This window comes from Pseudophryne corroboree, chromosome 8, assembly GCF_028390025.1.
Source record: "Pseudophryne corroboree isolate aPseCor3 chromosome 8, aPseCor3.hap2, whole genome shotgun sequence".
In the NCBI taxonomy this organism is placed as follows: Eukaryota; Metazoa; Chordata; class Amphibia; order Anura; family Myobatrachidae; genus Pseudophryne; species Pseudophryne corroboree.
In genome coordinates this window covers 440,454,149-440,466,970 of record NC_086451.1, presented here as the reverse complement: position 1 = coordinate 440,466,970, position 12,822 = coordinate 440,454,149, and the positions used below count along the sequence as shown (strand labels likewise).

The window sequence follows — 12,822 nt, the reverse complement described above, 5'->3', positions numbered from 1 at the left end:
GACAGGGTTGCGTCGTGACGTAACGACGCAACCGCGTCATTCCGTGAAACTCCGCCCCCCGAGCGGGTTACTAGGGGAGAAATAGGAGGGGGAAGCAGGGCGCCACAGTTAGTGCCGGGGCGGGCGCCTAGTGCGGTTGCACTGCTCGCCTGCCCCAAGAAATGGTCCTGGACCTCATGTTTTTTCTGTGCACATCCCGGCTCCTCTCTCTAAGCATCTGACGTCACACACACGTGTGTCATACCTGGTCACACGCACAGTACTGCAGAACTGGAGACACAGGCATGCGCTGGAGCCGGCATCTAACAGCTGTGTAATCACTGACAGCCTGCCGGGGGTATTCAGCCAGCTCAGCATTTGGACAATTTTGGTGACGCTCGTGGTCCACCAGAATGCCCTTTGTATAGCCTTATCGGCGGGCCCCCCGATATAAAACCACTGTTTTCTACGCGTTTCGACGCTCTGCTGCGTCTTTATCAAGATGACAGCAGTGTTGTGAGCACCTATGTGTCAACATAGTTACTAATTCCCGGTTGGTGTATCTGCAGAGGACATAACAGACTTTGTCAGAGTGTTTGCTATACTCTCCACATGCACCAGATACCAGTGATCCAACTGCGGCTTTTTTCGGACTCTGCCTCTGAGGTTAATCTTTTTGTTGTTCACCGCACTTTTCCAAATATAAGAAAATGAGCACACATTTGTAAGAAGGATGAAGCATCCATCTGTTGATGGCATCACTAATGTGGCCACCTGAAACCTGGATGTGATTGGTTACAGGCTTGTTTTAGCTTTGCCAGTCAGATCATGTTCCCTTCCTGCTTTTGTCCTGTTTGCTGTCAAAAATAAATTGACAGTGTTGTGCTGGCTCCCTCTAGTGGCACAAGGAGGTTATGCTTATTTCTGTATCACACATTCGCTTTTGATTTATCAAATTACGCAACTTCTGTCTATCCTGTATGCCGTGCTGACTTCAATTTACTCACTCAGCTGTTTTTTTGTGATTATTTTCAGTGCTTTTTTAATTCACCTAAAATATGTGATAAATTCCACAGTGACTCGGACGATTATCATCTTAGTCACTACTTATATACCAACTGTGTCCATCTTCTGGGACCAGGGCCACATTAACAATAGGGCGGGTGGGGTTACAGCTACAGGCCATCGTCTAAAATTAGGCCCATCATCCTGGCAGTATGAGCATGACCAGCCAATAAATGGTCGTCCATAAATCAGAAGAAATAAAATATCTATATCTATATTCCTCACAGAATGATGCAATTTTTAAACTTTTACATATTTTTAAAGACATTGTGGCTGATAGTGTAGGAGATGTACACGCCTACATGGCTATGGCTACACCCCACACCCCACTAACCACACCCACTCAGCACTGTCCACACCCACACAGCACTGGTCACAGCTCCTCCCCTTCTCATAATAGTCCCTTGAACATACAGATGGGTCCACATTTATCTTGACCTTTAATAGGATTAACTGAGGCTGGCCAGTCGGACTTAATCCCCTGCTGTAATGACTTAATCCCCTGCTGTACTGTTCTCTGCATTGTATTGCAGCTGAGAACAATAGATGAAGGGTTTATGCTAATAAATCATGTTGTGCCTAGGCGCAGAAACCTAGTCAAGATAACCGTGGACCCATCTGTATTCAGCCACCTGTCCCACATGGCCCTTAATCTGGCACTGACTGGGGGTTCGATATGACATCCCCAGAGGTCGGGATGACGCGGCGGTCACATGACCAACAGCAGCATCATAACACTGAAGATCTCGCCATGGTAGGGGGTAATGCAGCTCCTGTCCGGGACTACTTTTTTTCACTGTCCTCATATATTTTTTGGGTGTTGCTCAATGCTATACTGTAGCTTTAATTTGTTCTGAAGTGGGATGAAGTGATCAATTAATCCTACAGCACACAACCACTTATAAGAATGAATGTAAGGCACAGAGTGTAAGATTGCAAGCAGGGCCCTCCTACCTCTGTCTGTATGGTAATACCCAGTATTTCTATATTTATAATAGGTTAGAAATAATACGCTCCACCTTATCTATTTTCCTTTATGCGTTGAATGAAAACAAGATAATAATCTGCTGTAAAAGGAGGTAAAACATCACAATTTATTTCTTAGTTCTCACATTCAACCAGATCACTAAAGTCTCAACTAACTTGGATTCCAAGAACAATTTCCATGAAAAAAACTGAAGTATATAAATATACTATAAATACTTTATATTGGATCTTGCTTGTTTCTATAGCGACCAAGACAACATTACATTACAAGATAACTTATACTTTAAATATTTATATAAATAAAGATTTATCTGGACATTTCCAAAGTAAACAGCATTAAAGAGAAATATATGAAACATTCAACTGGGTTTAGTGCATCCCATCCATAAAATAGTGTGTACACAAGAGATTTTTGTACAAGTACAGGCTAAATAAATATATGTAGATTTTATTTACATTAGTTTATTAAAAATTAATTGGTCACTTTTTTCGATTCATAAATAATATATAAAAATATAATTTGAATTACAATTTAATTGTTTGTACTATGTTATCCATGTTAAGGCTTGTTCAATATATTGGAAATAGCATATTGTCTGTAGTATCCTATAGCAACTAACATTTGCTTTTGTCTAATTTTGCCCTAGACTGGTTAAAAATGATTTTGGCTATTCATAAATGCATAATCTATCTATCTATCTATCTATCTATCTATCTATCTATCTATCTATCTACATATCCATAAATGCATTATCTATCTATCTATCTATCTATCTATCTATCTATCTATCTATCTATCTATCTATCTACATATCCATAATCTGTCTGTCTGTCTGTCTGTCTGTCTGTCTATCTATCTATCTATCTATCTATCTATCTATCTACATATTCATAATCTGTCTGTCTATCTATCTATCTATCTATCTATCTATCTATCTATCTATCTATCTACATATCCATAAATGCATTATCTATCTATCTATCTATCTATCTATCTATCTATCTATCTATCTATCTATCTATCCATAATCTGTCTGTCTGTCTGTCTGTCTGTCTATCTATCTATCTATCTATCTATCTATCTATCTATCTATCTACATATTCATAATCTGTCTGTCTATCTATCTATCTATCTATCTATCTATCTATCTATCTATCTACATATCCATAATCTATCTATTTATCTATCTACACTGCATAATATCTAGTGTCAAAGTGTACCCACACCAATTGGATTTTGCACAATTGTGTTCTTACACCACTCTCAGACTGCCATGATAATCTGGGTTGTGGCTCAGTCTGAAAGGTGGAAGGAAAAATAACCCGGGTCAACCCGGCAATCTAACCCAGGGTTGGACAAGGGTCTGACCTGGGTCATGGTGCAGTCTGAATGGTCAGACCCGGGTCGTACCATATACCACTGGATTGGCTGCCTGCACTTGTGCTTGGAGATTACTTAATCTCCAAGTGCCCACTGTAAAGCCATATAGAACCCGGTCACTGAAGAGCCAGTTCCAGTGTGAACGGCTGGACCAGGGAATAACAGGGGTCCAGCCACCAGTGTGAAAGGGGTCTGAGCCGGGTCGCATCTGGGTTGGACCTGTGTTCAAAACCGAGTCGGTCCCGGGATTCTGATCTGAAATGGGTATTACTGAGACACGCTCAGGGGTGCGTCCAATGCTAACAGATACACAAACCATGGTCGCTTTACCTGTTCATGATAGGTGAATAGGGGGACATTTACTAAGCAGTGATAAGAGCGGAGAAGTGAGCCAGTGGAGAAGTTGCCCATGCACCAACCAGCAGCTCTGTATAATTTTGTAGTATGCAAATTATAGATGTTATTTCAGTGTTGATTGGTTGCCATGGGCAATTCTCCACTGGCTCACTTCTCCACCCTTATCACTGCATAGTAAATGTCCCCCATAGAGGTTAGGTACAGTATAAGTTACAGTTAGACAGATCTGTGAAATTAAACATTCATATTTCAAAAAGCTCATATAATATTATTCAGAGTGAAATAGAACATTGCCAGCATGAGAGAAGATTTCCTGCATACATTGTAGGGATCAGAGGAGGGTCAGGTGTGAGGGACAGACATGGGAGAAGGTAGAAAGGTTGGAAGTAACGATGGTCTGTATGCATTGTCTGATCTGTGCATGGCTTGGGAAAGACTACCCCCTCCCCTGCCCTCTATAAGGGCATCTTGGGTGAGGTGGGGTTTGCTCAGTGGCCTCTGTCTATACTGTACTTTCCTTATCAGATAATTGCCGGATATGAATAAACGGAAGCTATACACTAGGAAATGCTCATTAGAGGTTGCGGCACCTAGTTGCGACAACCGCTAGTGCTGTCTATGGGAGCAAAAATGTTAAATGACTGGTGGGCTTACGTTACCCATTGTACATTATTGAAAACAATGGGGCGTGCTCAGGAATACACAGAGCTGGCTCCTATGGCGCAGTCCTTACCTTAGACATGTCTTCACTAGGAACAAGGCTCTCACTTGCACTGACTGGAATACAAGTTATGTACTGTCACCGTCCCCTGAACCCTGACCTACCCCGCCAAAATCAGGACAGTTGGAAAGTATGGATTATGGTTACAAGTTTATCAATGTATGCCCAGTCTCTGCAGGGTTCCGTGCCATTCCGTTAGTTCAGATGTAGGCTGCGCTGCTGCAGTTGTTATAAAACAAGGCTGCCAGGGCATGCTGGAATGTGTAGTTCCACAACTGCTAGAGAGGGGCGGGTCAATATACATCTATGCAGCTTGCATTTGAACTAATAAGGTTGGATCTGGCCATCTCAATTAATATTTAGGTTAACCTACGGCAAAGAGATGGGTACAAGGAGAGGCTACGGAATTACAAAGCATATATCCCAAAGTAGTTGGCCCCCATATCCGTCCTCAGATAGTCACTTCCCTTGGTCACAGTGTATAGGAAATCCCCTTTATTAAGCTTAAAGGCGGCTCCTTGGAAAATAGTTTTCCTCCATTTAGCGCCAGGTTGCCTGCTTGCAGACGTTGGTCTTGGTTGCTCCCCACAAGCTGTTTTCTGAGCATCGAGCAGCTGCATTGGTTCCCCATGCTCTTTGGAGTGCAGAATCAGACTGTGGGAAAGAAGATTCTCTCTTTCTGGTGGGCAATGGTCTCCTCCAAAGGTGGCCTGAGTGTATAGGAAGTACAGGCCAGTGCGCTGAATGTACAGCTTGTTGTCCGTTAGCACCAGACCTCCTTGGCTGAACGAGTTGTCTCCGCCGGTGGTCCAATTTAGGGATCCTTCGGTGATTGAATCGGCTGAAAGAAATGTTTTATTTACTGAGATTGAGAAAGATTTTAAGGGGTAAGAAAAGCTGCATTTTGACATTAACATATTTGAAAGCCTGTGTCAGCAAGCAAAATAATAACTCATCTGGGGGGGGTCATTTATCAATCACCACATATGCAGTGCGTTCTGGGTGATGTTAGCACCCAAGATCACATTGCAGGATGCAATTACATCGGGCAGATGTATGAAGCGGAACCCGCAGGGGACAGGGTCTCTGTAAGGAACCCATCTCTGTGATGTGTTCGCTTCAGTGCCGACACTCCAGTGCATGTGCTCTCCCGCTGACCATGTGCAATGGCCATTGCTGGGGAGGAATCTGGGGGAACCCTCTCCAGGTGATTGTTGCAAAGTATAGCCCAAAGACTTTAGATGGCGTTAGCTGCAGGGGGCCCAATCTACTGGAATGCTTGGCATACAGTGCATCCGGAAAGTATTCACAGCGCTTCACTTTTTCCACATATTGTTAAGAGATTTATTAAACCTTGAGAGAGATAAAGTGAAGCTTTTTGAGCTTCATGGCAAAGGCTGTGAATACTTATGTACATGTGATTTCTTAGTTTTTTATTTTTTAATAAATTTAAAAAAAATTTCAAAAAAAGTTTTTTCACGTGGTCATTAATGGGTATTGTGTGTAAAATTTTGAGGAAAAAAAATGAATTTATTCCATTTCGGAATAAGGGCGGGATGTACTGACCTCTCCTGCAGCATTAACGTTCTTTCTCCGCGGCCATCTGTCTCCTCCCTGTCCCGGCGCTGCTATACGCTTCTCCCCCTAACCGCCATGGTCGCCTGTCTCCTCCCCATCCTGGCGCTGCTGTTTAGTTCTCCCCTTCACCGCCGCGGCCACTCAGGATGCCGCACTGAGCTTTGTGGATGCCGCGCTGAGCCTTGGTATTCACCGGCGCATGCCCCCGCGGCAGTGAGGGGGAGAAGCAAATAGCAGTGCCAGGATGGGGATGAGACAGATGGCCGCAGAGAAAGCCAGTTAACGTTGAGGGAGAGGTTAGTACATCCCGCCCTTATTCCAAAATGGAATAAATTAATTTTTTCCCCTCAAAATTCTACACACAATACCCCATAATGACAACGTGAAAAAAAGTTCTTTTTGAAATTTTTGCAAATTTATTAAAAATTAAATCTTAGAAATCACATGTACATAAGTATTCACAGCCTTTGCCATGAAGCTCAAAAAGCTTCAATTTATATCTCAGGGTTTTATAAATCTCTTACTAGATAGTTTATTTTATCTGAATGCTAATGTTTTGGCCTTTCAATATGGAAGTGATCTCCTGATATTCAGATTGTACCTTCAAAATGAGCCGCCGGCCTCTCCGCATCTTGGACTCTCTCTCCTGTAAAATATAAGAGATATATTAGAAGTGCAGTAGAAATAAAATAGATGGATTTTGAGACGTCAATGTCACTAGGTTCTGGTAGTAAATGAGGCCAAGCCTAGAACATGTGCTCCCTCTGCCAATGACAGGAGAGATTGGGCCAGAGTTAGAAGGTTTGGTGTCAGTGTAATAGTTAAACATGCTTAAACATGAGTTTAATATTCATACATACTGCAACATGACTGGACAGTGTTATTAATAACTAAAGTCACAGGAAAAATGTAAGACTTGTGTCTGCAGGTATAAATTAAATACACCTTTCCTAAAGTAGAAATATTCATTGACATACAGGTGATTCATCTCTATGGAGGGACACTGAGTAGCAGACTGAGGGGCAGATGTATTAACCTGGAGAAGGCATAAGGAAGTGATAAACCAGTGATATGTGCAAGGTGATAAAGGCACCAGCCAATCAGCTCCAAGATGTAAATTAACAGTTAGGATCTGATTGGCTGGTGCCTTTATCACCTTGCACATATTACTGGTTTATCACTTCCTTATGCCTTCTCCAGGTTAATACATCTGTTCCTCAGTGGCGATGATGAAGCATGACTGGGGAAAGCAGAAGGGATAAGGTACGGGCTGTGGGATGTAGTTAAAATGCCAGCTGTCGGGATCCCGATATTCAGGAGAACAACGATGGAATCCCGGCAACCGGTGAAATAACGCCGGACGGAAACCCAACCTCCGCCTTGGCTTTGTACATTGAGTGAAATAATAAAAAAGATGATAGGGCTAAGAGGGCTCTGTAATATAGAATCTTTTTTCCTCACACAGTTGTTTTTTTCCAGGGGAATTAGCTGGCTAGTGGCTGCATCATGTTAGGCATTAAGAAAAGAATTATAATGTGACCCTTATGCATTTACATTTTTCCAGTGAATAACTTGTATATGTCATGAACCAATTCACAGAATCACAGTAAACTAGGACAGTACTATTGGATTGGTAGAAAGAAAATGTTGGAGGGAGATGGTGTTGGCGAAAGTAGGTAGATGGTTAGAGGTAGGTTTATATTACTGGTTGAGGGAGAGAAATGGGTTTGGTGGATGTAGGAAGAAGGTGTTACAGGTAGGCATATGTTGATGGTGGAGGGAGAGACCTGGTATTGTTGAATTACTGTAGGAGAGACATGTTGGTCGTGGAGGGTGGAAGGGAAGGAGATGATGTTGGTGGATTGGGAGTAAAATGTTAGAGGTGGAGGAAGGCAGATGCTATTGGTGGGTTGAGAGAGATGCGGTATTGGTGAAGGTAGGGAGACAGTACTGGTGGATTGAGGGTGATGGTGCTGGCAGATGGAGAAAAATGGTGGCTGTGGAATGGGATAGTGTTGGTGGAGGGAGGGAGACGGTGTTGTGGAATGAGGGAGATTGTATTGATGGAGGAACAAAGATGGTGGTAAAGGGAGGGAGATGGTGTTGGTGGATGGAGAGAAATAGTATTGGTAGAAGGAGGGAGATGGTGTTGGTGGAAGAAGAGAGATGGTGTTGGTGGAGGGAGAGAAATGGTGTTGGTGGAGGGAGAGAAATAGTATTGGCAGAGAGAGAGAAATTGTGTTGGTGGATGGAAAGAGATAGTGTTGGTGGATGGAAAGAGATAGTGTTGGTAGAGGGATGGAGATGGTGTTGGTGGAGGGAGAGATAGTGTTGGTGGATGGAAACAGATAGTGTTAATGGAGGGAGGGAGATGATGTTGGTGGTGGGAGAGAGATAGTGTTGGTGGATGGAAAGAGATAGTGTTGGTGGAGGGAGAGAGATGGTGATGGAGGGAGAGAGATAGTGTTGGTGGATGGAAAGAGATAGTGTTGGTGGAGGGAGGGAGACAGTGTTAGTGGAGGGAGGGAGATAGTGTTGGTGAATAGAAAGAGATAGTGTTGGTGGAGGGAGACGATGTTGGTGGAGGGAGAAAGATAGTGTTGGTGGATGGAGAGAGATGGTGTTGGTGGAGTGAGGAAGATTTTATTGGTGGTAAAGAGAGGGAAATGTTGTTGGTGAAGGTTCAAGAGATGGTATTGGCGGATGGAAAGAGATAGTGTTCATGGATGAAAGAGATGATGTCGGTGAAAGAAGATATGATATTGATAAAGGGAGAGATTGTGTTTTTGGATGGAGAGAGATGATGTTGGTAGATGGAGAGAATTAGTGTTGGATGCTGAAAGATGCTATTTGTGGAGGGAATGCTATGGTTTAGGTGGAGGGAGATAGTGTTGGTGGAGGGAGAGAGATGGTGGTAGACAGAGTGAGATGGTGTTGGGGGAGGAAGGGAGCTGGTGTTGGTTAAGGAAGCGAGATGCTGTTGGTGGATGGAAAGAGATGCTGTCAGTGGAGAAGGAGCTGGTATTTGTAAAGGGAGAGAGATGGCTTTAGATGGAGCAAGGAGAGAAATGGTTTTGCAAGAATGATATATGAGAGATATGGTGTTGGTATGAATAGAGGGAGATGATGTTATAGAATAGGGAGAAAAGATGATGTTGGTGGAGGAAGGCAGATGGTTCTGGTGGATTGTGAGAGACAGAGACATAGTAGTGGATGATAGAGGGAGATGGTGTAGAAGGAGATGGGGAGATGGTGTTGGTGGAGGGAAAACGTGTTGAAAGAAATAGAAGAAAATGAGGAGCCCATGAAGGCAGAAAGGGCAAAGAGAGGGAAAAGGTGGCCCACCAAGATTAGAATGAGGCAAAAGGGGGAGGGGACTAGTGTTGGAAGACAGTCCTACAGAGAGAAAGAATGGCAGGAAAAGGAATAACAAAGTAGTCAGATGCCCATCAGGTTTGATTCCTTAAAAAAAAAACCCCGCTGCATGTATTGTATGTGTACAGCACAGTGTTGCATTATGTATGTCCTTGGCAAATGACCCCAACTGTATTCCACCAAGTACATTGCTTGCAGGGTATACAGAGAACCGTAAGAGAAAGAAAGTAGCATGGATGTACAGTCAATGGGTAAGTCCAGTCAGACTTTGCTCATACCTCGATTTGTTGAGTGCACTGGAGATATTCTTGTTTCTTCCTGCGTAAGGAAATTAAATTTAGCATTTTAAAATACAGTGACTCAACGGTGACACAGAAATTGGGGCTTCTGGAGAGAAACCCTATCAGAGATCCCTACCAATAAGCGAGGTCACATATTACTGTTACGTACAGTACATACATTAGTATTCATATTATACTTATTATCACACCAACAAAAATCACACTTTAGAGTCATCTAAGAAAGACAACTACTTCCAGCTCTTTATTTAGTCCTATTACTAGCACTAAGGTGATTTATAAACACTTTAATTCCTTTTTGCTTTGCCTTCTGTTTAAGAACTGGGATTAGAATGTTCCTCTTCTCTGCAGCACTATCCATGATCCATTTGTAGAGTGCCACCGCATTGATATAGGAATCCCAGGGATAAGTATCCATGACCCAGAGAATATTACCATGGTATAAACAGCTGCTTGAATGTGGGCAAAAGTTTGGGCTGAAAGAAGGACATAGGAGGACTCAAGAGGGCCGAGAGACAGGCAACCTTTATAATAAAGGAAATAGAAGGATTTAATAATGAGAGCTTAGACAAACGAGGGTCTAGCTGAGGTATGGAAGAAATTTTTCCCTTCAGTGAGGCTCGGTTGGTTACTTCCACACTGGGGTCTTGCTTTGTCTTGCTCTGGAGTAAGGCAATTGCAGGGTGGAAATGGATGAATTTTTACAACCTTACTATGCAATCTGAAAAATTAAGACTCATGGTGGCTGACTGCCAAGTCCCTTGGTAATACAGTATATACGGAAGGTAGAGGGAAAGTGTGAGTCAGGTCTAAAATCTTTCTAAACATGATATAGTACATGCCAGCTGAGTTGTTCCCCTTGTAGGACCATTGCTGGTCCATTCGCTGACCAATGTAGCCCATTCTTGGAAGAAACAATACTTAACATAAAACACCCTCCGAAAGCTAACCACCCCAGTTCCTCAGACAGTGTAAGTAGGCCGTGATTGGTCTGTTAATGACCCAATGGCTACCTCCTCTCTGTCTATCTAACCCATTTACTCCAGCTTCCTCCAAGGCCTAATACCATTTATTTGGTTGGTGGCCAAGTGCACCAAAGGATTTTTAATATTTATTAATCTATATTTGCATTATGTTATAGTAAGTGGCTTCTCTGTACATCCTTCACCAGACGTGCTTCATGGCAAAAACATTCCCGCCAATTCACAAGTAGATAGGTTAGGCACAACTTCAAAATATGCTTGTATTCGTAACAGAAGGCAGTAGAAATATCTTGAGCAATTTTCAAATGACTGTATTTTCAATAGGGGGGGGGGGGAGTATTAAGTAGCCATTTCAACCTGCCATTTCTACCAGCTGAAATAGACAATTCTTGCCTATATGGCTATAGGCATAGTTATATAATACATAGAGAATATATCTACTGTTGCCTGTCTGGTTAATTCCTTGTATATGCATTAGTTTAAAAACATCTAAGTACATATATTATTATATACACCAGGCTTAGGCACCCAATGCTTGACTGAGTCATAGATATTGAATTACCGCGTGGTGCAAAACACATAGGTACAAATACTTATAGTAGTTGGTCCAGCGGTTGAGATGGACACCTTTCCACAAGGTTCCCCAGACAGCATAATGGCTGGAAGCAAACTATTTATCTTCACAACTTATGTTTTGGATGTAACAAATGGCAAGAGATCTTACCTTTACTGGAGATCCTACCACAAGCGGTGCAACACAAGAAAGGGTCAACAGGACTGCTGACAGGTATCTCCTGGTGGTTAGGCTCTGCCAGCCCCAGGTGCATCTGGGTAATGTCACAGTCATGGTGTCTGAAATGTCAGTGATGATACAGATGGCAAGAACTGAGAGGCAGTAATGGCTGAAGTGTGTAAGTGACCCATATTATAGACAGCACAGAAGAAAAGGTGGGAGGGAAGGGAGAGTGTGAAGAGATAGGGGAAACCCACAGCCAAAAAAGAGAGAGAGAGCCGAAGCAACAGGAAACCGACTGACAGAACCAGGGACTCAGAGCACGCAAAGAAATCCCCACAATCAGAGCGATTGTTTTTTTTATTTCTATTTTGCACATAAATAGATTAATCATTATTTTGATTGACCTGTCACAAAAACAGTGGAGATATGGAAATGTAGAAATATCACCAAATGCCCTTGTAAAGCACTCACCCCAGCAGCAAGGTCCAGGATTGTGGTCTTACAGGTGCACGTGTCTACGCTGTGTGTTTTGTGGTCTAGGCTCACAAATTGTTGCATAAAGTGTTGCAAAGATTAACTAAGCAATTTATACAGGATGAAGTCTTGTTCTGACACAAGCACTCTGATGCCTTCATATTCACACTTACACTATGCCTGCTACGCTTTTTTTTTATTAATGGTCTGAGTTGTCAGTAGATGAAAAAAATAAAATAAAAAGCTAGTAACTTGCACTTTGGCCAAACCGCGCGCAATGCCAGGGGTGAAAATACATGTATTGTTTTTTGCATACTTGACCTCTAGCATCTGTCAGTGAAGGCGCAAATAGCGTACCCAGAAGTATTGGGAATGCTGGTGCTGCCAGGAGAAAATGCAGAAATGCATCTTCTCCCATGAAACCCCTGACAATGAGCATGAAACCCTTGGCAACGAGCATGAGACCCCTGACAATGAGCATGAAACCCTTGGCAATGAGCAGGAGACCCCTAACAATGAGCAGGAAACGCCTGACAATGAGCATGAAACCCTTGGCAAAGAGCATGAGACCCCTGGCAATGAGCAGGAGACCCCTGACAATGAGCAGCAAACCCATGACAACGAGGATGGGACCACTGGCAACGAGCATGTCATGAAACCCTTGGCAACGAGCATGAGACCCCTGGCAATGAGCATGAGACCCCTCACAACGAACATGACATGAAACACCTGGCAATGATCATGAAACACAGAGAATGAAACCCCTGGCAATGAGCAAGAAATCCTTGGCAGCAAGCATGAATCCTCTGACAATTAGCATGAAACCCCTGACAAAGAGCATGAGACCCCTGATAATGAGCAAGTGATTTAAAAGTAATTAGTAGCCT

The 12,822-nt window shown here is 42.9% G+C and overlaps 1 protein-coding gene across 1 annotated transcript; it reads right to left on the bottom strand.

Moving 5' to 3' along the window:
• Positions 1-2,114: 2,114 nt before the first annotated feature.
• Positions 2,115-10,160, bottom strand: LOC134949943 (tumor necrosis factor-like). Its single transcript, XM_063938627.1, has 4 exons — positions 10,050-10,160; positions 9,722-9,761; positions 6,670-6,714; positions 2,115-5,331 (listed from the first exon to the last, which is right to left on the bottom strand). Exons 1-4 carry the CDS (start codon positions 10,158-10,160, stop codon positions 4,898-4,900), a joined length of 630 nt encoding a protein of 209 aa, XP_063794697.1. The 3' UTR covers positions 2,115-4,897.
• Positions 10,161-12,822: the final 2,662 nt, after the last annotated feature.

What these genes read in the sequence shown, in the direction of transcription:
- LOC134949943 (XM_063938627.1), bottom strand. Translation starts at nt 10,160, where the DNA reads ATGGATACTTATCCCTGGGATTCCTATATCAATGCGGTGGCACTCTAC. An exon ending in TCCCAGTTCTTAAACAGAAG is followed by an intron (nt 9,762 to 10,049) that starts GCAAAGCAAAAA and finishes TTCCTTACGCAG; the next exon opens with GAAGAAACAAGAATATCTCC. An exon ending in GCCGGCGGCTCATTTTGAAG is followed by an intron (nt 5,332 to 6,669) that starts GTACAATCTGAA and finishes CATTTCTTTCAG; the next exon opens with CCGATTCAATCACCGAAGGA.